The 23,542-nt window shown below is 42.4% G+C and overlaps 1 protein-coding gene across 4 annotated transcripts; it reads left to right on the top strand.

The window, feature by feature from the left end:
• Window positions 1–9,072: 9,072 nt before the first annotated feature.
• Window positions 9,073–21,293, top strand: rflna (refilin A). Of its 4 annotated transcripts, none has more exons than XM_029717291.1 (4): window positions 9,073–9,411; window positions 9,676–9,902; window positions 16,995–17,104; window positions 19,239–21,293. In XM_029717291.1, the coding sequence occupies exons 2-4, from the start codon at window positions 9,687–9,689 to the stop codon at window positions 19,570–19,572; spliced, it is 660 nt and encodes a 219-aa protein (XP_029573151.1). In that variant the 5' UTR covers window positions 9,073–9,411; window positions 9,676–9,686; the 3' UTR covers window positions 19,573–21,293. The 4 variants fall into 4 exon arrangements, with proteins under 4 accessions (XP_029573151.1, XP_029573152.1, XP_029573150.1 ...); XM_029717292.1 differs by having other exon boundaries at window positions 9,074–9,265; XM_029717290.1 differs by having other exon boundaries at window positions 9,075–9,265; window positions 9,533–9,902.
• The last annotated feature ends 2,249 nt before the right edge of the window (window positions 21,294–23,542 follow it).

Below are 23,542 nucleotides of genomic sequence, written 5' to 3'. Positions count from 1 at the left end.
TAAGTTGATTTGAAAACCAATAGAACATAAGAAAAATGTTGGTTTCAATGGCATATTGAGTGTTTATAAAATAATTACCTCAACATTTCTATTGTCATATTTTGGCTAAGCTAGGCTACTTTGAAACAAGGTAAGACATGCCTCATAAAATTAAATAAAACATCCAGGTATTCATTTTAAACAATTAAGTTTATGGTTAAATAGTTAAAATGCTGACCACCTCTGCTCAGATTCAAGGTGGGTGATGTGTGGTGCGCAACAGGCACTGTGCTTCCCTCTCAGGTCTTGTGACCATTTGATCTGAACAAAGTGTGCCTCGAGTATGTTGACAGAATCAAGCCTTTAAACGTTAATGTTAATTATCCTTCATTATATTTGTCAAACATGACTGTCGTTTAGCTTATACAATGTCTCTATGTAATTATAAGTCTCATTAAAGTTTGGCTTCATTTTCTGGCGCCTCTCTCATGTCAGCATCGGTTTGGACATGAGGATGTAGCCAATATGCATACCACCTACTCTTTGACATTTAGGCTTTTTTTATTTACAGTGCATTCAGACCCATTTACTTTTTCCACATTCTATTACGTTACAGCCTTATTCTAAAATTGATTAAAAAACACGTTTCCATCCATCTACACACAATACTCCAAAATGACAAAACGAAAAACAGGTTTTTAGAAATGTTTGCAAAAAAAAGACCGTTTGCTACGAGACTCAAAATTGAGCTCAGGTGCATCCTGTTTCCATTGATCATCCTTGAGATGTTTCTACAACTTGATTAGAGTCCACCTGTAGTAAATTCAATTGATTGGACATGATTTTGAAAGGCACACACCTGTCTATATAAGGTCCCACAGTTGACAGTGCAAGTCAAAGCAAAAACCAAGCCATGCGGTCAAAGGAATTTTCCGTAGAGCTCTGAGACAGGGTTGTGTCAAGGCACATATCTGGGGAAGGGTACCAAAAAATGTCTGCAGCACTGAAGGTCCCCATGAACACAGTGGCCTCCATCAATTCTTAAATGGAAGAAGTTAGGAACCACCAAGACTCTTCCTAGAGCTGTTCGCCCGGCCAAACAGAGCAGAAGGGCTTTGGTCAGGGAGGTGACCATGAACCCGATGGTCACTCTGACAGAGCTCCAAAGTTCCTCTGTGGAGATGGGAGAACCTTCCAGAAGGACAACCACCTCTGCAGCACTCCACCAATCAGGCCTTTATGATAGAGTGGCCAAACCAAAGCCACTCCTCAGTAAAAGGCACAACAGCCCGCTTGGAGTTTGCCATAAGACACCTAAAAGAAGCTTAGACCACAAAAAACAAGATTATCTGCTCTGACGTAACCAAGATTGAACTCATTGGCCTGAATGACAAGTGTCACGTCTGGAGGAAACCTGGCACCATCCCTACGGTGAAACATGTTAGTGGCAGAATCATGCTGTGGGATGTTTTTCAACGGCAGGGACTGGGAGACTAGTCAGGATTGAGGGAAAGATGAAAGGAACAAAGTACAGAGACATCCTTGAAGAAAATCTGCTCCAGAGCGCTCAGGACCTCAGACTAGGGCGAAGGTTCACCTTCCAACAGGACAACAACCCTAAGCACACAGCCAAGACAACGCAGGAGGGGCTTCGGGACAAGTCTCTGAATGTCCTTGATTGGCCCAGCCAGAGCCCAGACTTGAACTCGATTGAACATCTCTGGAGAGACCTGAAAATAGCTGTGCAGCGACACTCCCCATTCAACCTGACAGAGCTAAAGAGGATCTGTAGAGAAGAATGGGAGAAACTCCCCAAATACAGGTGTGCCAAGCTTGTAGCGTCATACCCAAGAAAACTCAAGGCTGTAATCGCTTCAACAAAGTACTGAGTAAATGGTCTGAATACTTCTGTAAATGTGATATTTCATAATTACATTTTTTATACATTTGCAACAATTTAAAAAAATTGGTGTAGATTGAGGCAAATTTAAAAATATATATATTTTAGAATAAGGCTGGTACATAACAAAATGTTGAAAAAGTAAAGGGGTCTGAATACTTTCCGAATGCACTTTATGTAGGTTACATGAAAAATAGATTCAAACATTATTCCAATGTTGGCCTCTGATCCAATTCTGATTGAAGTAATTGTTTGATATTGTGATTTTTGTGTTTTTTTTATTACTTAAATCTATATTCTTCTTGTCCGACATTTTTTTTTTTTACTTGTCCCGGACAAGAAGACAAACGTTAATGTCGAGCACTGTTTAACCACTATACACCTCGCTTTGTCAACCAACGTCAAAGGCCATTGACACACTCACACAAAACATATTTTGTATCGTCATTCTATTAAAAATATTATGAACTAATAGTCTATTGATTTGACACTCATGCATTCAGGGCTTTGTTTGGTTTCCACAATATGTCAACGTTTGTGGACTGACTGTGAGGACCTTTCTAAGTACACCATTGGTAATTATTTGCACTCAAATGGTAATTAGTTGTTGACATTTGGTAGCTAAAAGTTTCAAGGACCTAACGTGCGTATTCCGAACATACATTCTTATACTAAATCACACTGTGAAAGGGCTAGCTGTGTAAAACAGACAACCCAACTAACAGAGCAAACAAAACCATTCCCTTATTGACCTATTCTTTGTTCAAACAGAATGGGCAGGAAGTGAGAAAGTCAAAGGAAGTGGGGGTTCAACACAACAGGTGAATCACTGATTAAAGATCAGTGTGGATGAGCTCGTAGCATGCGAGGCTAACAGCTGTGGGGCCTAAGGGAAGTGCTCAGCTCAGCCAGCTAGATGCTATGGAGAAGATGTCAACACGGTACGGGACACAATAAGCACAAAAATATGCTGCCATCACTTTGCTTTGTCCCGCAGACATGATTTGGAAGAAATATGTTTACAAGTCAGTTAAAACACATGGTTGTCTACTCTCAGTGAATATTACTGTCAGATACTCTGTTTGTACACTTAATGGTGAAAAGCTTCTTTAAACACTTCCACAGTCAGATACAGGATAGTGCACACTTGTAAACAAGCCAGCTCTGTGGTAGACCTATGGTCAGGCCTGGATCTTCTCTACAGCGAGAAGGGGTGGGGGTGTTTTGGTGATGGAGGGGAAGTAGCGGAAAGGGTCTCCCAAGCCCGAAACCTCCAGCTCTGCCCAGTGGTCTCCAAACATTAAAACCAGATGCACTATCCAGAGCAGTGAGGTGCATTGTGAATTAAGCCTCTTAGATGGTATATTTGAAAGGTGCCAGTGTCGTCCATCATGGAGTCAGTTTTAGATTACACTCTGACTACCGCTCCTCATACATCATTCTACTCTATTCACAACCAGCTCTCCGTTTCAGACTTCAACAAGTGGGTCAAACTGAATGGATAGTATGCTGCCACACTAGTGTTATGTGTGTACATTGTGCGAAAAGCAAAGTCTAAAATGATCACCTGTATGCTACATTCCCAGGATTCATGGTTGGGCAGTCTGAAAAGAGAGAGACATTGTGTGTGTAGAAACCACAGTGACGTCTCCACTGGTTGAAAACAACCTCCCTGCTGGCGGACTGAGCCAGGACGGCCTTGCAGTGGTTTGTTTACATTGAGAGCTATTCCAGACAGCACATGCACGGGCATACACACACACATACATACACACACACTCAAATATGCACTCAAATTCAAGCCTTCACTTGCTCTTCTTACAAACAGATAAAAGCCCCAAAATGAATTTCTCTGCTATTCTGTCTCTCTCACAAACACACACACCTGTGCTGGGTTCCAGCTCCACCTCCACACAGCTAGCTTGGCACTGGGCTGTGAGTAGAGAGAGTGAGCCAGCTCAGTGAGAATGCTGCAGAGCGTGTGTGTCTGTCTGTCTCTCTCTCTCTCTGTGTGTGTGTGTGTGTGTGTCTGTCTGTCTGTCTGTCGTGTGTGTCTGTCTGTGTGTGTGTCTGTCTGTCTGTCTGTCTGTCGCGTGTGTCTGTCTCACTGTGTGTGTCTGTCTCACTGTGTGTGTCTGTCTGTCTGTTGCGTGTGTCTGTCTCTCTGTGTGTGTGTGTGTGTGTCTATTGCGTGTGTCTGTCTCTCTGTGTGTGTGTGTGTGTGTGTGTCTATTGCGTGTGTCTGTCTGTGTGTGTGTGTGTGTGTCTGTCTGTCTGTCTGTCTGTTGCGTGTGTCTGTCTCTCTCTCTGTGTGTGTGTGTGTGTGTGTGTGTGTGTGTGTGTGTGTGTGTGTGTGTGTGTGTGTGTGTGTGTGTGTGTGTGTGCCAGGGGCTATGAGGTGGGGAGCAGGATGTGAGTGATTGCACTGAGAGCGCAGGAGGATGGATGATGGAGCACACAGGGATGAATCACTAGCAGGCTGCCTGGTTTCATAGTTTCACCCGCCCCCCTCCCTCCGTCCTCCTGTCTGAGACAATGTGAAGCCTCCCCAGGGTTACCCCCATCCCACCCCCTGGTTCCCCGGTTTGGAACCCAAGTGCAAAGGTCCTATCCTGATTCAAAACCCCCTACTCCAGATCCTAGACCAAAACCACCCCCATCATAGCCTACATAACCTACATAATGTGGTCAAAGACACTACCCCCATCCACAGTCTGTAGCCAAGGAATGAGCTACTCCAAATACTTTAACAAGTTCTAAAGCTTTCCCACTGTTGTGTTGCTCCCACAAGCTGCTGGTATACAGTAGAGGTCTTCACGGGCTCAACAGACCCCAGGTCTTTAAATACGCTAAAAAAGTGTTTCGTTTCATTTTGTCGAGACATTTTCGTTGGCTATATTAAGTTCGACCTGTCTTTTACATTTTTTTAAGATAGGTTAAAAGTAGGCCTGTTGTAAAAGAATCACCATCAGCCTATTGCTGTCATTTGTTTGGTAGGCCTACAGTAAGCACTCGCCTTCGTTGGTAATTGCTGTAATATAAGCCTGTTCAATTTTTGTGAAGGTTTAAACCAGTTCTTTAAATATGCATCAAGTGTTTTGTTTCATTCTGTTGAGGCATTCTCTTTGGTCAAATTAAGTTAAAAGTCAACTGTAATGTTGTGTTTCTACCGGTCTACTACAGGTCTACAACAGGGCTACTATAGGTCTGCAGGTCTACTACAGGGCTACTACAGGTCTACTACAGGGCTACTATAGGTCTGCAGGTCTACTACAGGGCTACTACAGGTCTACAGGTCTACTACAGGGCTACTACAGGGCTACTATAGGTCTGCAGGTCTACTACAGGGCTACTACAGGTCTACAGGTCTACTACAGGGCTACTACAGGGCTACTATAGGTCTGTAGGTCTACTACAGGGCTACTACAGGTCTACAGGTCTACTACAGGTCTACTACAGGGCTACTACAGGTCTACTACAGGGCTACTACAGGTCTACTACAGGTCTACTACAGGGCTACTCGCACTCAAATCAATATGGAAACCTGTTTGTATTTTCCCTATAAACAATGACTTGACTTACTTTTGATATTATCCTAATAAAGTCAAAAAACTTTTGTGAAGGTTTGGTGTGGTATGTTAGGCTTATGAAGGCAGTGCGCCAGCGCTCCAACTGATTCCGACAGTACCAGAGTAACTCTATTAAATCTAACAATATAATGCTTATCTTTATAAAAAGATAAGACATGACATACTTCTGTCCAAACATAACATTATGCACACAGCACACATACCTAAGTATGATGCCCACAAAACATGCTCATCCTCTGTGTCTTATAGATCAAATCTCTTCTGGAATCTTTAAAAAATATGGGGATCATTGGGATGCGCTCTTTTGAAAAGGGAGTACCTGTATGATGACATGATGATGCTCCCAAAGACACACATGCCACAGTGAACTCCTGACTACTCCCACAGCACAGCCCACACTTCCTGCCACAGTGAACTTCTGACTACTCCCACAGCACAGCCCACACTCCCTGCCACAGTGAACTCCTGACTACTCCCACAGCACAGTCCACACTCCCTGCCACAGTGAACTCCTGACTACTCCCACAGCACAGCCCACACTTCTTGCCACAGTGAACTTCTGACTACTCCCATAGCACAGCCCACACTTCCTGCCACAGTGAACTCCTGACTACTTCCACAGCACAGCCCACACTCCCTGCCACAGTGAACTCCTGACTACTCCCACAGCACAGCCCACACTTCCTGCCACAGTGAACTCCTGACCACTCCCACAGCACAGCCCACACTTCCTGCCACAGTGAACTCCTGACTACTCCCACAGCACAGCCCACACTCCCTGCCACAGTGAACTCCTGACTACTCCCACAGCACAGCCCACACTCCCTGCCACAGTGAACTCCTGACTACTCCCACAGCACAGCCCACACTTCCTGCCACAGTGAACTCCTGACTACCCCCACAGCACAGCCCACACTCCCTGCCACAGTGAACTCCTGACTACTCCCACAGCACAGCCCACACTTCCTGCCACAGTGAACTCCTGACCACTCCCACAGCACAGCCCACACTTCCTGCCACAGTGAACTCCTGACTACTCCCACAGCACAGCCCACACTCCCTGCCACAGTGAACCCCTGACCACTCCCACAGCACAGCCCACACTTCCTGCCACAGTGAACTCCTGACTACTCCCACAGCACAGCCCACACTCCCTGCCACAGTGAACTCCTGACTACTCCCACAGCACAGCCCACACTCCCTGCCACAGTGAACTCCTGACTACTCCCACAGCACAGCCCACACTTCCTGCCACAGCTCCACTCCATCACAATAACACTAAGATGAAAACAGCCATAAGAAAACAAGATAACATATGTTCAAGCTTAAAATGCATTCAATTAATTACACATTATAGATCTTAGACAACAAAGCAAAGCATAGATTTATGATAGTTTTATAAGGACCTAAAAAACATAATTCATGATTTCCTGGGCATCTGCTGTAATTACCATGGAGAGCTGCTGAACCATCAAAGATTCAATCAACTTCCCCAGACACACACTCCCTCCTCTGCAGCATTGTGTATTTGTGCTCTGATTTCCCTCTTGGCAGGGTTGATGTTGGTAAGAGTAACTGGGGAACCTTCAACAAGGGTTCCATTCTTCATCCTGCTGGGCTGTGATGACTATGCTGTCGGCTAGACTGAGCTCGGGTCTGCTGTAGCTCCATACTCATATAGTTACTGGGAGTCATACAGCATTCCCACCCTGTCCCGAAATATACTGGGCAAGACATTTTTACGCGCGCACACACACACAAACACACACACACACAATTTGAAGAGAAAATCGGTTGTGTCAAACTGTCAGGTGCTGGCATAAGATGCTAAATGCGAAAGCATATTCAAACTGAACACTAAATGTTTCCAAAGGACTAGCATTACTACAAATACAGTACTTACTCCACTAAATACGTTTGTGTTGTTTCTCCATCTCCACCCATCTATAGGCCTACAGAGTCCAATCTCATCATGCTGCTGCTATACATTTCTGACTTGTACACTGTGTATTTACAATCATTGTGGCACTAATCTATCTCAATACGTCTGTGAGAAGAGTGGATAGGCATTTCCATTGAATAATATCCACTCCCCTCCTCTAATCTGACTCTAGGGGACCTGCCAGTGTTTAATGGCATTCTTGATATTTGCTCCACAGTTATAGAGAACAGCAACAGAACACAAAAACGTATGGTATAGTATACAATGTACTGTATAATAACAACAACAGCCTAACGAACAAATTACCTATACACTGAGTGTACAAAACATTAAAAACACCTTTTGCCCTCAGAACAGCCTTAATTCTTCGGGACATGGACTCGACAAGGTGTCGAGAGTGTTCCACAGGGATGCTGGCCCTTGTTGACTCCAATGCTTCCCACAGTTGTGGCAAGTTGTCTGGATGTCCTTTGGGTGGTGACCATTCTTGATACACACGGGAAACTGTTGAGCATGAAAAACCCAGCAGCTTCACAGTTCTTGACACAAACCAGTATACCTTGCACCTACTACCGTAAGGCACTTCAATATTTTGTCTTGCCCATTCACCGTCTGAATGGCACACATACACAATTCATGTCGCAATTATCTCAAGGCTTAAAAATCCTTCTTTAACCTGTCTCCTCCCCTTCATCTACACTGATTGAAGTGGATTTAACAAGTGACATCAATAAGGGATCATAACTTTCACCTGGATTCACCTGGTCAGTCTATGTCATGGAAAGAGTTCATAATGTTGTATAGACTCAGTGTACATTAGATTGTCACAAGAGTTTTAAATGGCAGTTCATTATACATTTTAAAGGCATGAAGTTAACATAACACAATTGATTTGAGCCAAATTAAAAGATACATTATGTTTTGTAGTAGATTCCATGGTTTATTGTAGCATATATGCTATTCATTCAACACATTATCTCTCTATTGTATAGCTACACTCACAATATTCCCACTTTCCCTGACTTACTGAGTTATTAAGCAATAAGGCACGAGGTGGTGTGGTATACCAATATACTATGCACGACGCTTCGCAGTGCCTGGACACAGCCCTTAGCCATGGTATATTGGCCATATACCACAAGCCCCGAGGTGCCTTATTGCTATTATAAACAGGTTACCAACGTAATTAGAGCAGTAAAAATAAATGTTTTGTCATACCCGTAGTATACCGGTCTGATATACCACGGCTGTCAGACAATCAGCATTCAGGGCTCGAACCAACTATTTTATAATAAAGTATTATATGGTGGCAGGTAGCCTAGTGGTTAGAGCGTTGGGCCAGTAACCGAAAGGTTGGATCGAATCCCCGAGGTGACAAGGTACAAATCTGTCGTTCTGCCCCTGAACAAGGCAGTTAACCCGCTGTTCCTAGGCCGTCATTGTAAATTAACAATGTATTCTTAACTGACTTGCCTAGTTAAATAAAGGTTACATTTAAAAAAGGTTACATTTATATATATATCTATTATAATCGTGTAGTATCAGTCACAGAGACCCAACTAACCTGGGAGGAGCAGTGCGGACGTGCTCGCCCTGTCGACTGTGCCTGGAACTGATCCAGATCACCAGGGCTGGATTGGCTCCAGGTGCAAAAAAAGCTGGCAGGCACATTGAAGAGGGACCTCTCCAAGATCCGGCTGTTCAGTTCAGCGCAGAGCAGACAGTCGGCTTGTAGCTGCCAGATAGACTGCTGCGTTACAGTGGGATAAAGTCACATTGTTTTATATGACTTCCATTGCTTTCTGGAACGTATTTGAATCGAGAATGGACGATAGAGTGACGATATAATTTCTGGTTAGTTGTCAGGGAGTTTCTGGAATTTGCTTTCAGTTTCTTGCTTGTCAATGATTTATTATTTGAGAGTATTTGTTTGGGATGACATACTGTTTACCGACCGTCTGATGGAGATAAAACTGTTAGGCTATAATAACAAATCAAAGGTTTGTGAATTAGGGCTATAGCCTACTGGCACAGCGTGTGATTCGTGTGTGGCAAATTCAAGTTATGGTTTTATAATGTAATGACAATATTCTAATATTATTTTCAAATGTGTTATTTTAGAAATCTGTTTTGAATGAAGAATTTGAACAGGGATTGCCCATCTCTGAATGACGGGATTTGTGCGCATTTTGGGTTGCAGTCATTCAAGAAAATTGGTTGGCTCGTCATCGCCTTGAGTGACTTTGCTTGGTTTTTGTTTTGAGCTCTCCCAGAAATGGTGGGGCACCTACATTTACAAGCTATGGATGACAGTCTGAAAGGAAAGAATCGGGAGGGACTGCTTGACAGTCCGGATTCGGGACTCCCTCCGAGTCCAAGTCCGCCCTTCTATTCGCTGTCCCCCGGTCTGCTCGAGTCGCGCTCCGGGAGTTGTACGACGCCAGTCGAGAACCATGGATACTATAAAAAGGAGAGCAAAGAAGGCAAACTGGTAAGCAACAATTGATCATGTGTTTTGATAGCTTACAAGTGCCGCTGGCTCTGCGCATTGTGCGCAACAAGTGCGCAATTCTGAATAAATAAAAAAAACTGAAATTGTTTGAGCAAGACAAGAAGGAATTGCAGCTATGTACTCTCCGATTGACTATTGTTAAACCATGTGTCCGTCATGGTAGTATGTAAACTGTTTTCTTTTTAACAGATACATGAATTTGCACATTTCTTACTCCTAAACATCTGGTTTTCCTCTTACTGTTGGAATTGCACTGGTGCAGCGCATAGGCCTAGACATTTTCTGATTCAGTATTATCATTCGAAATCATATAGTTGAATGAATTCTGACATGTCTTGATGATTGCTTGGATTCAGGATCATTAATCTCAAACAATAATAAACAAGTTTATGGATAAATTATTGATAGGCCTCAGATCAGACATCTAGGATGTCTGATCATCAAGTCCTATAGGCTACAAGTATTATGTGTTATAATACCTGTAGGTAATATGTGTTATAATACTTGTAGGTATTATGTGTTATAATACTTGTAGGTAATATGTTTTATAATACTTGTAGGTAATATGTTTTATAATACTTGTAGGTATTATGTGTTATAATACTTGTAGGTATTATGTGTTATAATACTTGTAGTTAATATGTGTTATAATACTTGTAGGTATTATGTGTTATAATACTTGTAGGTAATATGTGTTATAATACTTGTAGGTATTATGTGTCATAATACTTGCAGGTATTATGTGTTATAATACTTGTAGGTATTATGTGTTGTAATACTTGTAGGTATTATGTGTTATAACCAATGGTCTAGCTTTCTCTCATTTCTGTGTTAAAATGGATTCAATTGTTTGTGATGATTTTGTCATTTGTAATAATTAACTTCTCACTGCAGAAACCCCAAGAGAAGCAGCGTCCAAAACACCCTCTCTGTTAATGTTCCATGAAAGGGATAAGCATCAACCTGGGTTTTTTCCAATTCTTTTGATATGTTCTTGCCTCTTGAGTGAATATTTAACAATACTTAAGAGTCAATGAGGAATGTTACAAGAGAGTCACAGCGGATGTCAAACATCTCTCTCTGTCTGTCCCATTCGTGATGGAATAGTTTGCAAGTTCATTGGCAGCCCAGGGTTGAAGTGACCCATAGAAACAAACAGAACTCTAGGTCAATGTGACAACACTTTAACCTTGTGAGTGTGTGTGGCGGTAGCAAAGGAAATGGGTGAGGGGACAAAACAGAGTGTGATTGTGATTATATCTGATTAGTTCCTTGGGTCTGTTGTGGTCTCCATTACTGACAACTCTCAGGTTAATACCCTCTAGTCGACCACGCTGCTCATGCAGCATATTACACTATAACCTGGCTTTACCCTTTCACTGCAGCCAACGCCAGCTTAGAAACCAGACAGCCCATATAGGCACATACTTCGGCTTGAAATCCCCAATAAATAGATAGTGTGAATAGTGCCTCACCTGGGAGAGGACACACATTTGATTTATGATTATTTGATCAAGAAATGCAATTTGTGTAATGTTGGTTAGAAATAAAAACAGTTGTATCAATCGTTTGCTATGATTTGAGTGAAGTGTAGTAATCCCACTGAGGAAAAAGGTCATTTATATTTAAAAAATAGTTACCAAGGCACCCCTAATTGAACTATCAAAGGAACATGTTCATACAGGTCTAGATGGCATGTATGTGTGCTTTTAGAGGGAAGCCAGCAGCCAACTTCGCAAACAGTACAATACAGTAGATGGAAGTTGCGTGACACTGGTTTGTTGAGGCCTGAAAGGGAGAGATATGGTCCTAATCCCCTGGATGTGGGGACTGGTGGAGCTCCCCTGCTTTGTGGTTTCCCTTCAAAACAGAAACTTTGATTGGGGCTGATTCTGCTTGTGGTTCCAACACCTTTAATGGGATTGCATATGTATGGAAAAAAGATACATCTTCCATTAGAAAAGGCTGGCAAAGCATTTTTTTGTGGGAGTTTGAGCTATTTTCTTTTATATACAGTATGTGCATGCTTGGCACTGGCAGTAGGCAGACATGCATGCACTTGCAGAAAACTTGACAAGCAGCATATCAGATGAAAGGAGGTTGTCAATGGAGGGGTGAGCAGGTTCAACAGTATCCCCTTGGATAGACATTTATTTGTATCACAGTGAAACTCCTGCTTTATATTCTGGTTATTAAATGGTTTATTACACTGTTATAGCTTCATATGGGGGAGGCTGAGAGTCCCTCTCACCAGTCAGTGTTCTGGCCCAGTCAAGGAGCTCACTCAGCACTATAACTATCCCTGCATTAGTGTATATGACAGAAAGGAGACTCGTGTTGTGAGTCATCTGGTGCTTATTCCAGCTTTAGTGTTGACATTGATAGTGATGCTGGAGTTTGAGGACATCTACTATACTCAGTGAGAAGTTAACTGTGTGATGATGATGGGCAGTTTTTCCTTACTCCAGGTCCTCGTGATCTACCTCGAGTGTGTGAGAGAGTTGCTCTTTGTCTGAGTGTGTATTGTACTGTATGTGGTTTTATGCTTAGCTGCACACCACGTCGACTAGGTGGGTAGAGAAGTGCTTCCGGGAGAATGAGTTCCGTTTGTGTGCAGCTGCCTGGGTACTTTAGATTAGGGATTAACATTTTCCCGAAGATCTACCAAATTTCAATACGGGGAATAATTTATATTTATCCCGAAAGTCCCGGGAAATACCACAAAAATTGGAAGTTCCCATTTAAAGCCAAGATATGGTTACTATGCCAGGGTTCTCTCAAAATAAGATTGTCACTGCGCCACATTTCCGGCTTGGCTGTGCCACTATGTAAATATTTCACAGCAAGTGAAACTAATGCCAACGATAGAGTGACTTTGATCGCCAACGACATTGTTGTTAATTGCGAAACAGGCCGTTCATAAATTCCGAACGTTATCATGTTCCTAAATTAATTCCGCGAATTTCAGTAGTAGGCCTAGGCTACTGCATATGGACAAAGCGCGCTCGGAACTCACAGAGCGCACCCGGAGTAGGCCATAGCGTTATCGAATCATACACACTTTGTAACGGCAGTCAAATAAAAGTAAAATGACCAAGCTTGCTAGATAACCTCCAATGAATGACAGAATATCTCCTATTTGGCAAAATCGAGTTAATAATTATACAGACCAGATCATAAATAACGGGGACATGAAGAGAGGACATTGATAAAATATCTAGGTATCTTAACGGGGACCAACTCAAAAAATATATATCTACTCTCATACCGTTTGGTGATCACACATTCTCTACCAAAGCTCTCATATGGGCAGCAATATGAGACAACGCAAAGAAGTGGGGGAAATGTTATAGGCCTATTTTGACATAGGCTACATAGGCGAGACGTGCTTTGACAAGGCTACCTATGGATTACAATATAAAGTTAGTCATTTTCATGCGAGAAGTAGTCAGGATTTGGGGTTTCAGTGGGATTGTGATGATAGGAAAATAGCTCTATATAAGGCTATATAAGACTACTACTCGAGTCAATAGATAAATTATACTATTGAAGTAGGTTACATTATTGCATGCTAAATGTTTCTAGTCAGTGATAGATGAGCAAACGAATAAATGAGCTACCACTTCCACTGGTCCAGCCAGAGTTCAATTGACCAAATATACAGACAGAGATTCAGTGAAGCAAAATCACAATGATTGATTATCAGACAAGTCACATGCTTTTTGGTCGGGAGTTGGACAGGCTACTACACGAGAGAAGAGCAAAATCCACGTGTAGGCCGATAACATGCTAGTAAAATGTTCTGATCAACTAATATATGAGCAAACTAGAATAAAGAGTATCATTAGCACTCACCTCAATTTAGCTAACATGTCCCCAGCCTAATTGTTACCAAATATCCAAACGGAAATCAGTGAAAACTAAAATGTGACATTGATTGATTTATCAACAAGTGTCCCGACGGCTTGTCTCAAAACAGCTCGATGGCGCTGTCCCAATCAAAACGGTGCTGTCCCAATCAAAACGGTGCTGAAATTATAACTATTGCTAAGAATTCATATAACGGTTGGATATGACTTTCGAACTTTCAGTATAAGCAAGAATTTGATACATGCCTTCAATTGTATTAGCCTACTTTATTCCAATATCTTTTATAATTAGTTGATCATAACTAAACTGAGTTTTTCTCACCGCTTTTGTTTCCTTGTCTCTACTCCAGTTTAAATCAATATAGCTTTCTGTTTTCTAGAAATCTGGCTTTTTTGGGGGGTTCGGTCTCATTTAATTTTTGTTATGTTGGACCAGGCCTGGGCTTCAGCTCACCGGGCTTGGGTAGGACCGGGATCAAATTTTCAGTTCTAATGAGAACTCTAAACTGCATTCGGATCTTGTGTGCAGTCCAGCAATGTCAATTATGCGTGTGCTTTCAATTATGGCGACTTTGTGTGAAGTATATATGCTAGGCTAAAGGCTTCCATGTGACAACCTGTTTGTATAATGTGCTATGTGTGTGTTTTGTGGAAATGCTGTAGTGCGACATTGGGTGAAAATTGAATTTCCCTTGTCATTACATTTCTTTCGGGAAATGTGAAGAGTGGTCCCGGGACAGTCCTGCCGATTCTGGTTGCCAATGTTAATCCCTACTGTAGCTCCTAGCATGGAGCCCACCTACCATTCACAAGTGTTTACACTTTCAAAGGCTGCCAACATATTCATTCCCCTGGAAAAACAGCGAGGGTGCTGTTCCTGCCAGAGCACAGAAGACATGCCAATCACACTCGTTTAATATGATGATGCCAGCAGCACACAGTGGAAAATGAATGACTTTGCAGATGAAGGTACATTTACAGGGATTAACAGCAATGAGGGTAGCATGGTTATTGGTTATACTAGCTCTCATCTGAGTGAGAGTGATATACTCAGCAGAGCTGAAGTTGCAAGCTGGGGTACAGTACAGAGTGAGGTTTTGTCCAGTTCCAATTAGGGGGTTCGGGTAAAACGAGCTGTGTGCTGCACAGTGAAATGAGTGGCAACTCTGCTGTGCCCTTGGCCTGTTCTGACCTGTCCCAAGAGCAATTGTATGGGTTTGGAGAGACATTAATATGTGACAACTTTCCTCGATCTACCCTTTGTAATGACAGAGAGAGAAAGAGAGGCAGAGAAAGAGAGCTGGTGGGAACAGAATGATATAGCTGATTCAGGAAGTTGGTGTTTGGAGAGATCCTGTTATTACACATAAAAGTGTTAGTTGGACGTCTTGGACTCACAACGAAACGTATTGTCTGGATGGCATTATGACTAGATGTCATCCGTGCGTGCCTCTGGGCTAAGACAGCAGCACTGTATAGACTTGGCAAAGGATTTAGAATTTGCTCATTGGTTCCAGAAGCAGTAGCTAAAGTGTAGGGGTTTGTGCCTATGACCTTATTGGTCTCTAGGCAGACTGTGGGACAGGACAGCAGAGTCCCTATGCAGAGGCCTTCTCATAGGGTCTTTCTCAGTCAGAATGCTGGGTGTAACAGGTGAACCAAGTCTGGAGCATAGGACAGATCTAACACTGACTAGACGGTATTTCACTCTATGATGACATGATCTAACCCGTTTGGCAGACTCAGCCATATGTGAGACAGTTGTTTTAACCTTTATTTAACTAGGCAAGTCAGTTAAGTTCCAATTCTTATTTACAATGAAGACCTACTGGGGAGCAGTGGGTTAACTGCCTTGTTCAGGTGCAGAACGACAGATTTTTACCTTGTCAGCTCAGGGATTCGATCCAGCAGCTTTTCAGTTACTGGCCCAATGCTCTAACAACTAGGCTACCTGCCGCTCTAACCACTAGGCTACCTGCCGCCTGCCACTCTAACCACTAGGCTACCTGCCGCTCTAACCATTAGGCTACCTGCCGCCTGCCGCTCTAACCACTAGGCCACCTGCCGCTCTAACCACTAGGCTACCTGCCGCTCTAACCACTAGGCTACCTGCCGCTCTAACCACTAGGCTACCTGCCGCTCTAACCACTAGGCTACCTGCCGCGCTAACCACTAGGCTACCTGCCGCTCTAACCACTAGGCTACCTGCCGCTCTAACCACTAGGCTACCTGCCGCTCTAACCACTAGGCTACCTGCCGCTCTAACCACTAGGCTACCTGCCGTTCTAACCACTAGGCTACATACTCTGATGAGATGCATACAGTACGTACCATAAGGTTGACAACACTGACTACAAGGCTTCATTAATTTACAGTCAATTGAAATCAAATTAACCGAAACATGTATGTGACCTCTCTGGGACAGGGTTTGATGTGTAGTGCAGACAGACAGACGAACAGACAGACGAACAGGACAGGACAGACAGTAGCCTCTCTCCTGTCCTGGTCAGCCATGTCTGCTGTTGGCTGGGCTGGTCTGTGTGTCTGGACTGCTGGCTCTCTGTGGGGTTGATTTAGTGGAGGGAGCAGAACGGTTCTAATGACTTGAGCAGGTGGAGCAGTGACATTGCCCAGGTTCAGGACACAAAGAGGTGGAGGGACACTCAACTAGCCCCCTCAGCTACACAACAGGCAGACATGCTGGCTTTGTAAGCTCTTTCAGAAGCATAACACTAGGCTGCTTGGGGGCTCAGTAAAAAGAGATTTACAGCTACTGTAACAATTCATACAGCCTTGTCCCACTATGTAACTATGTGAATGAAAAAAGTAGTGGTGTTCTGTTTGCTACTTGTTGCGTAGACATGCATCACCATTTCCTCTATCTAGCCAGGCTGTGTTCATCTATTGTAGCTGTGTTGTGTGAATGCTGGGGGAGATAACACAGGACTCCTCATGTGAGTTCCTGTCCTGTTATAGGTGGATTCAGAGCCTGCATCTTTGCATTAGGTAGAGAGCACTAGTAGTGGGATCTCGCAGGACAGTCTGTGATGACACCTACTCTTGCCTGTAGAATGGATTCTGCCAGCTCACTTCCCTCACTTCCCCTCACCACTAGTAGGTTTGTTTTTACACATTAACAGGGGGTAAAGTGATGGATTTATATGAATGGCCTGCCTAACCACATACCTCTATCCTCCCCTAGCTGCCGTACCTTCTCCTGAACTCAACGGGGACGGACCCGAGGGCACGCATGTACCCTGTGTTCTTTGGGGAGAGCATCGAGGTCAACCCAAAACCTGAAACAGAGATCAAGTGAGTGACCCTTCACCAAACTACATACAGAATGGGTTGTTATTAATAGTAGGGCTGTGACAGTCATGGAATTTTGGATGACGGTAATTGGCCAGCCAAATGACCGCGTTCACCGTAATAACCGTTCAAATAGCATTTCTTTAAAAAAATATCTATATACAGTACCAGTCAAAAGTTTGGACACACCTACTCATTCAAGGGCTTTCTTTATTTTTACTATTATCTACATTCTAGAATAATAGTGAAGACATCAAAACTATAAAATAACACATATGGAATCATATTGTAACCAAAAAAGTGTTAAAAAACTCAAAATATATTTATATTCTTCAAAGTAGCCATCCTTTGCCTTGATGACAGCTTTGCACATTCTTGGCATTCTCTCAACCAGCTTCATGAGGTAGTCACCTGGAATGCTTTTCCAGCAGTCTTGAAGGAGGTCACACATATGCTGAGAAACTTGTTGGCTGCTTTTCCTTCACTCTGCGGTCCAACTCATCCCAAACCATCTCAATTGGGTTGAGGTTGGGTGATTGTGGAAGCTAGGTCATCTGATGCAGCACTCCATCACACTCCTTCTTGGTCAAATAGCCCTTACACAGCCTGGAGGTGTGTTTTGGGTCATTGTCCTGTTGAAAAACAAATGATAGTCCCACTAAGCGCAAACCAGATGGGATGGCGAATCGCTGGAGAATGCTCTGGTAGCTATGCTGGTAAAGTGTGCCTTGAATTCTAAATAAATCACAGACAGTGTCACCAGCAAAGCACCCCCACACCATCACACCTCCTCCTCCATGCTTCACGGTGGGAACCACACATGCGGAGATCATCCGTTCAGCTACTCTGTGTCTCACAAAGACACTGGTTGGAACCAAAAATCTCAAATTCTGACTCATCAGACCAAAGGACAGATTTCCACCGGTCGAATGTCCATTGCTCGTGTTTCTTGGCCCAAGCAAGTCTTCTTCTTATTGGTGTCCTTTAGTAACGGTTTCTTTCCAGCAATTCGACCATGAAGGCCTGATTCACGCAGTCTCCTCTGAACAGTTGATGTTGTGATGTGTCTGTAAATTGAACTCTGTGAAGCATTTATTTGGGCTGGAATCTGAGGTGCAGTTAAAGTAATGATGGACTGTGGTTTCTCTTTGCCCATTTGAGCCGTTCTTGCCATAATATGGACTTGGTCTTTTACCAAATAGGGCTATCTTCTGTATACCAACCCTACCTTGTCACAACACAACTGATTGGCTCAAACCCATTAAGGAAAGAAATTCCACAAATTTACTTCTAACAAGTCACACCTGTTAATTGAAATGCATTCCAGGTGACTACCTCATGAAGCTGGCTGAGAGAATGCCAAGAGTGTGCAAAGCTGTCATCTAGGCAAAGTTTTTCTACCTTGAATAATAAAATATATTTTGATTTGTTTAACACTCTATTGGTTACTACATAATTCCATGTGTTATTTCATAGTTTTGAGGTCTTCACTATTATTCTAGATTGTAGAAAATACTAAAAATAAAGAAAAACCCTTGAATGTGTCCAAAACGTTTGACTGGTACTGTGTATATACATTTTGACATACAGTACATTTTATCCTCCGCTCCTGACTGCATGTGATGCCATAGAAATAGAATGAATAGAACAAGTGTCCCCATTTAAGTCAATGATGGCATAATGGGTGGACTGGCGACCATTGCAAAGTAGGAAATAAAAGAAGGAAGTGTACCCAAATTTGTTGATTCATCTCAACTGACATTACAAAAAAACAGTCCATTGCATGAGCCACATCAGTTAACATAATTTGAATGAACATTCTACATTGCCATGGAAATGATTGCATCACAATACCAGGCAGCGATTACAAGTGCACCTATGAGTTGCCCGGTTGTCTGGTCTTTAGTCAGTCTGGTCTTTAGTCAGTTGATCGCCCCTCCCCCCCAAAAGAATGATGGTCTTTATCCATAACCGTCTGTTACACAGTTATACAGTAATTGTGGCAGCCCTACTTAATAGTGCCATCTAGTGATCAGCTTCAATACCAATTACTGCTTAATCTATTACTTCATGTTTGCCCTTCAAAGTACTTCGGTACTTCAATACTTAATCCAATGTCTTCGGTTCTACTCCCCAGGTGTAACTCTGAGGTGAAGTACGACTCGGACAAGCACTACCGGGACCAGGTGTACTGCGCTCCCGTTCCAACGGTGACGTCCTACAGCGAGACGGTTGTTGCCATGCAGAACTGCACCTGGAAGAGTTACAAGTCGCAGGTATACCTAGAGCCGCGCCAGAGGCCCCTGCACTACCAGAGCACCACCATTGTGTACCCCAAACACGCCAAGAACACTTACCGCACCACGCTCAACTACAACGCTACGGGCTCCCGCCGCTGGTTTGTCTCCACCGTCCAGCTGGAGTCCAGTGAGGACAGCAGCCCCTGCATCATCTATACAGAGGACCTCTAAACCTGATCCCAGACCTGCCTGGCTAATCCTACTGTTATGGAATGGACACACACACACACACACACACACACACACACACACACACACACACACACATTGCATAATATATAAGGGGTACTGAAGGGGAAGTACAGTGAATCACATAGGCCTTTAAAGAGCTGTACTTCATGGTTCATTATTTGTCTGAGTTGAGCGCTGCCAGTCTGTAGCCTCCTCTCATCTCCAGACACACCTCTGATAGTTGAGCATGTTACACATCTTGTTGGACTGTCAATATGTATTATAGAAATGACATTCATGAATGCTCAAAAGGGAAAATGTGTGAATACACAGACAGACTCATGAAAAGCAGCCTTTGTGTAAATGATGTGGGTATTCTGAAAAGAGGGGGAAACAGAAATGCAATGCTTAGCATTTGAAAGATTGGACCAAAGATTTTGTATCAAAGGAGGTTTCACCCTAGTAGTGAGTCATGTCTTTGTCTCAACCTCATCGAACTGTCAGAAAGGACTCCTGCATTAGATCTACTTCACAACTGTGCATTTTTCTCATCACATGTCTTGAGGATGTCATGAGCACATAATTTTCACCTCGTGATGTTAAACTCCTCTCTGCAGCTCTGCTGTCTTGCTTTGACACCAAAACACATCTTTATGACATAAACTCTAGAATCTGCCTTTTTTTTGTCTGATAGACAAAGGTCTTTAAAAGGAAAATATCACATTCTCTTACCATTTTCTACAACCAATCAGAAACAGAGTCTTAGCAGGCCCTTAAACAGCAGGCAGACAGACAGTCAAGGTTTCTGTTATAGAATGCCTCTGGTGAAGGAGATGCTCTTTGTTGCTGCCATAACTACAACATGCCTTTTGGAAATGCCGAACTTGGATCCAGAGAGGAGGAGGGAGAGCAGAGCTAACCAGTTAATACTGTGACTAGCTGGGCAAACCTGAGGAACATTTCTGTCTGTTTTTAGACAGCTCTAACCTCCGATGTCCTGGTTGTTTGGCAGACTGGTAAACACAACCATAAAAATCCCAACAGCTACTCTCTCCAGCACACTGTTGTAATATACTGGATAAGGAAATGGGTGGCTTGGATTTATATACTGCTGTCAGGTGATTTTGTAGGAAAATAATACAGATGTAATATAGATTATTAAGAATCGCCTGATCTGGCTCACAACCTCTTTTTGTCTGTCTTATATACATATGGATTATGGAACCTGGTAAATGTTGAACTGTGTATTATGAATTCAGATTACTTAACTCAGGTTTTTTTTTTTTAAATCTCTACTCTATTTCATTGAAAATGTGTATTCCCTACTTTTAATTGACATATTCAGCAATTTAAAAAAATGAAAACTGCAGTTAATGTAGGTGTTGAAAATGTACAAAGAAAGGTGTGTTTTATACACTCAAGAATATGGACAGAAGAAAGTAAGGAGAGAAAGTGAAGAGAGGCTGTGCAGTTTTATCAGTGGTTTTTGGAGGGTTTTTGAGGGTTAAGATGTTCTGAATACTTACAATACTGAGGGTTTGAACCATAGGTATTATAGTGGCTTGCACAGAAAGATAGTTCACTGGAAAGATTGTTGTGGGTTTATGTGATGTGAAGAAGGTATCTGAGAAGTCATTATTGGTACGTTTGAGTTGATGAACATCTAGGGGTCTGTTTTTGGTTGTTTCTTTTATTATTAAAGTTAGTGTTCACTAACGGTTGATTTCGTTCTTGTAAAATACTTTCCTGTTGTATATGTGGTATTGAGGCGTTCTCTTTATATTTTTGTATATTTTCTGTCAATCATCTTTTTTTTGTTTTGGACAAGAGAAAATAATTTAAAAAGACAAATGTATATCTTAATTGAATAAAAAACTAAATTCCAAAACACAAAGTGCACTATGGCCTCTTGTATTGTCAGTATTTTATTTTCAGCAGATTAAAAGAGCCTTAGAGCCTGGAACACAAAGCTGCAGTATTGACAACCTGACTTAAATTCACAGCAGCATTCCCATGGCTTCTCCAAAGTTAAAGATAGGGCCAGGAAGAAACAATCCATACAGCCCCTCTGTTATTAAAGACAGGCCATTATTTTAATGTTGTGTTCACCACAAAGGAAAGGAATATCATTTATCCAGCAGCAGCACAGGAAAAAGGAAGTTCCCCAGACATAGAGCGCCAGGGAAAAGGTCACATTAAATGTGGCGCAACTACTTAACTGTTGAAGGTTCTGCCCTGCCTCACACTTCAGAAGTAAACGAGTGAGAGAAGGAGAAGAAAAATGAAAATGAGAAGCTCATAGACTTGAAAGTAAAAAAGGCAGAACTTTCCCCAGAAACACATATATCAATTACAGTCAACACTTCTACAATTAGCACAATCATGGTCGTTTCCAAAGCTTGAATATTTAGCATCTATAACTCAAGCACTATTCTGTCCCATGAATCCATCCTATTAATATCCAAGTGATATTAAAATAACAGCAGCTCTGCCTCTCTCGTTTGGCAGAGGGCACGTAGAAGGGTTTGGGTGTATGCCTCAGAGCCCCATGGTCTTCTCAGTAGCACAAATCCATCAGCACCTCCTTCCTCACTCTGAAGCTAATAGCACAAGACAGGATTAAGATGTCACACAGGGGCTGTGACTGGGGCTTGGGCCCAACCAAGACTTTACAACTAAATGCTCCACTCTCATTTGTTCCTCTAAAGCTACAAGGCAGTCAGTTGTGAAATTGTAGCTAGTCTCAGCACAACAGAGGGACAAACATAAAACATGACAATAGTTGGTATAACCCAGAGCGATCTATTTCGAAATAAACTCTGTTACAATCCAAAAGTGCTTCTAAAGAAAAGGAAAAGCCGCACTCTAGTAGCTTCGATGCAATCATTTTTTCACCAATGTTGACAGCAGCAGTCTTCATTTTAGCATAATCTGAAAGTGCTCCATACAAGAATTTACAATACTATTCTCCACTTCTGCTTGGCTTTGGAACATTCTCAGCAAATTTAAGGAACTTGAAAAAAAGTTATTTCTTGGTATTTCATTACTTTAACAGAAGGTTTCCTAAATGTTCAAACATGGTTACATTAAAAAAATAAAATAAAAATGGTAATGTTCTAGGAACATTCTCTAACTGGTTTAAGAATAGTTCAGGGAACATTAAGAAATAACGTTCTTCTGTGGGAATTTCAGTACTAAAGCAGTGTTTCCAACAGGTTTCCTCATGGTTCTAGTTAATGTCAGATTCTCAAATTGGTCCAAGAACATTAACAACGTTCTTTTGTGACAATTTCAGTACTTCAGCATAATGTTTCATCATGGTTCTATTTAAAGTCATGTTCTTAAATTGTTCTGAGAACGTTAAGAAAACTTTCCATAAAAACCACAAGAAAACTTTAGTAACGTTCAGAGGTTCTAAGAATGTTATTTAAAAACATATACATTCCCTTATTAGCATCAACAAAACTCAGGTGTGTTTGCTGTGCCCATTAATTGGCCACACTTGATCTTAATGAGTGCTTGTTTCCTTTGAAATGGAGTCTGTTTGAATCATAGAGAATGATAGAGGCCACTATTGGCCAAAACGCCGTATTGGCATAGGCAGCACCATTGAGGGGTTCTACTATTTTAATGTGATCAACTGGGTGAGACTTCAACTTCATTGTCTGATCCCTCCAGGTGACCATGTTGGAGTCATGTCGCATGGCTTTGTTCGCACATCTTCTGGGTATTGTTCACCATTAACCCCTGGGGATTCAGTTCACTCATAATTGCTGGACCTCAGATCACTGCATTTAACCCCCTCATTAACCACTCATTTGATTGTCAACGTGACAGTTCTTCTCCTCCTGTGTTTTATGGTACTTGGTTTACTGTCAGAGAAGCAGTGTGTGGCAAAGATATGCAGGCAGCTCATTGTTCCAACCACCACATCTAATAATAGGAGTCTAGCACCCACTTGTGGCGGCTG

Source organism: Salmo trutta, chromosome 27 (assembly GCF_901001165.1).
Source record: "Salmo trutta chromosome 27, fSalTru1.1, whole genome shotgun sequence".
NCBI classification, from domain to species: domain Eukaryota; kingdom Metazoa; phylum Chordata; class Actinopteri; order Salmoniformes; family Salmonidae; genus Salmo; species Salmo trutta.
The sequence above is the reverse complement of the archived record's forward strand: the minus strand, read 5'-3'. Positions and strand labels throughout refer to the sequence as shown.

Bases quoted from the DNA above. Each gene is read 5' to 3' on its own strand.
- rflna (XM_029717291.1), top strand. From the start codon at position 9,687: ATGGTGGGGCACCTACATTTACAAGCTATGGATGACAGTCTGAAAGGA. The intron at 9,903-16,994 runs GTAAGCAACAAT...ATCCTCCCCTAG, and splicing joins AGAGCAAAGAAGGCAAACTG to CTGCCGTACCTTCTCCTGAA. The intron at 17,105-19,238 runs GTGAGTGACCCT...TCTACTCCCCAG, and splicing joins AAACCTGAAACAGAGATCAA to GTGTAACTCTGAGGTGAAGT.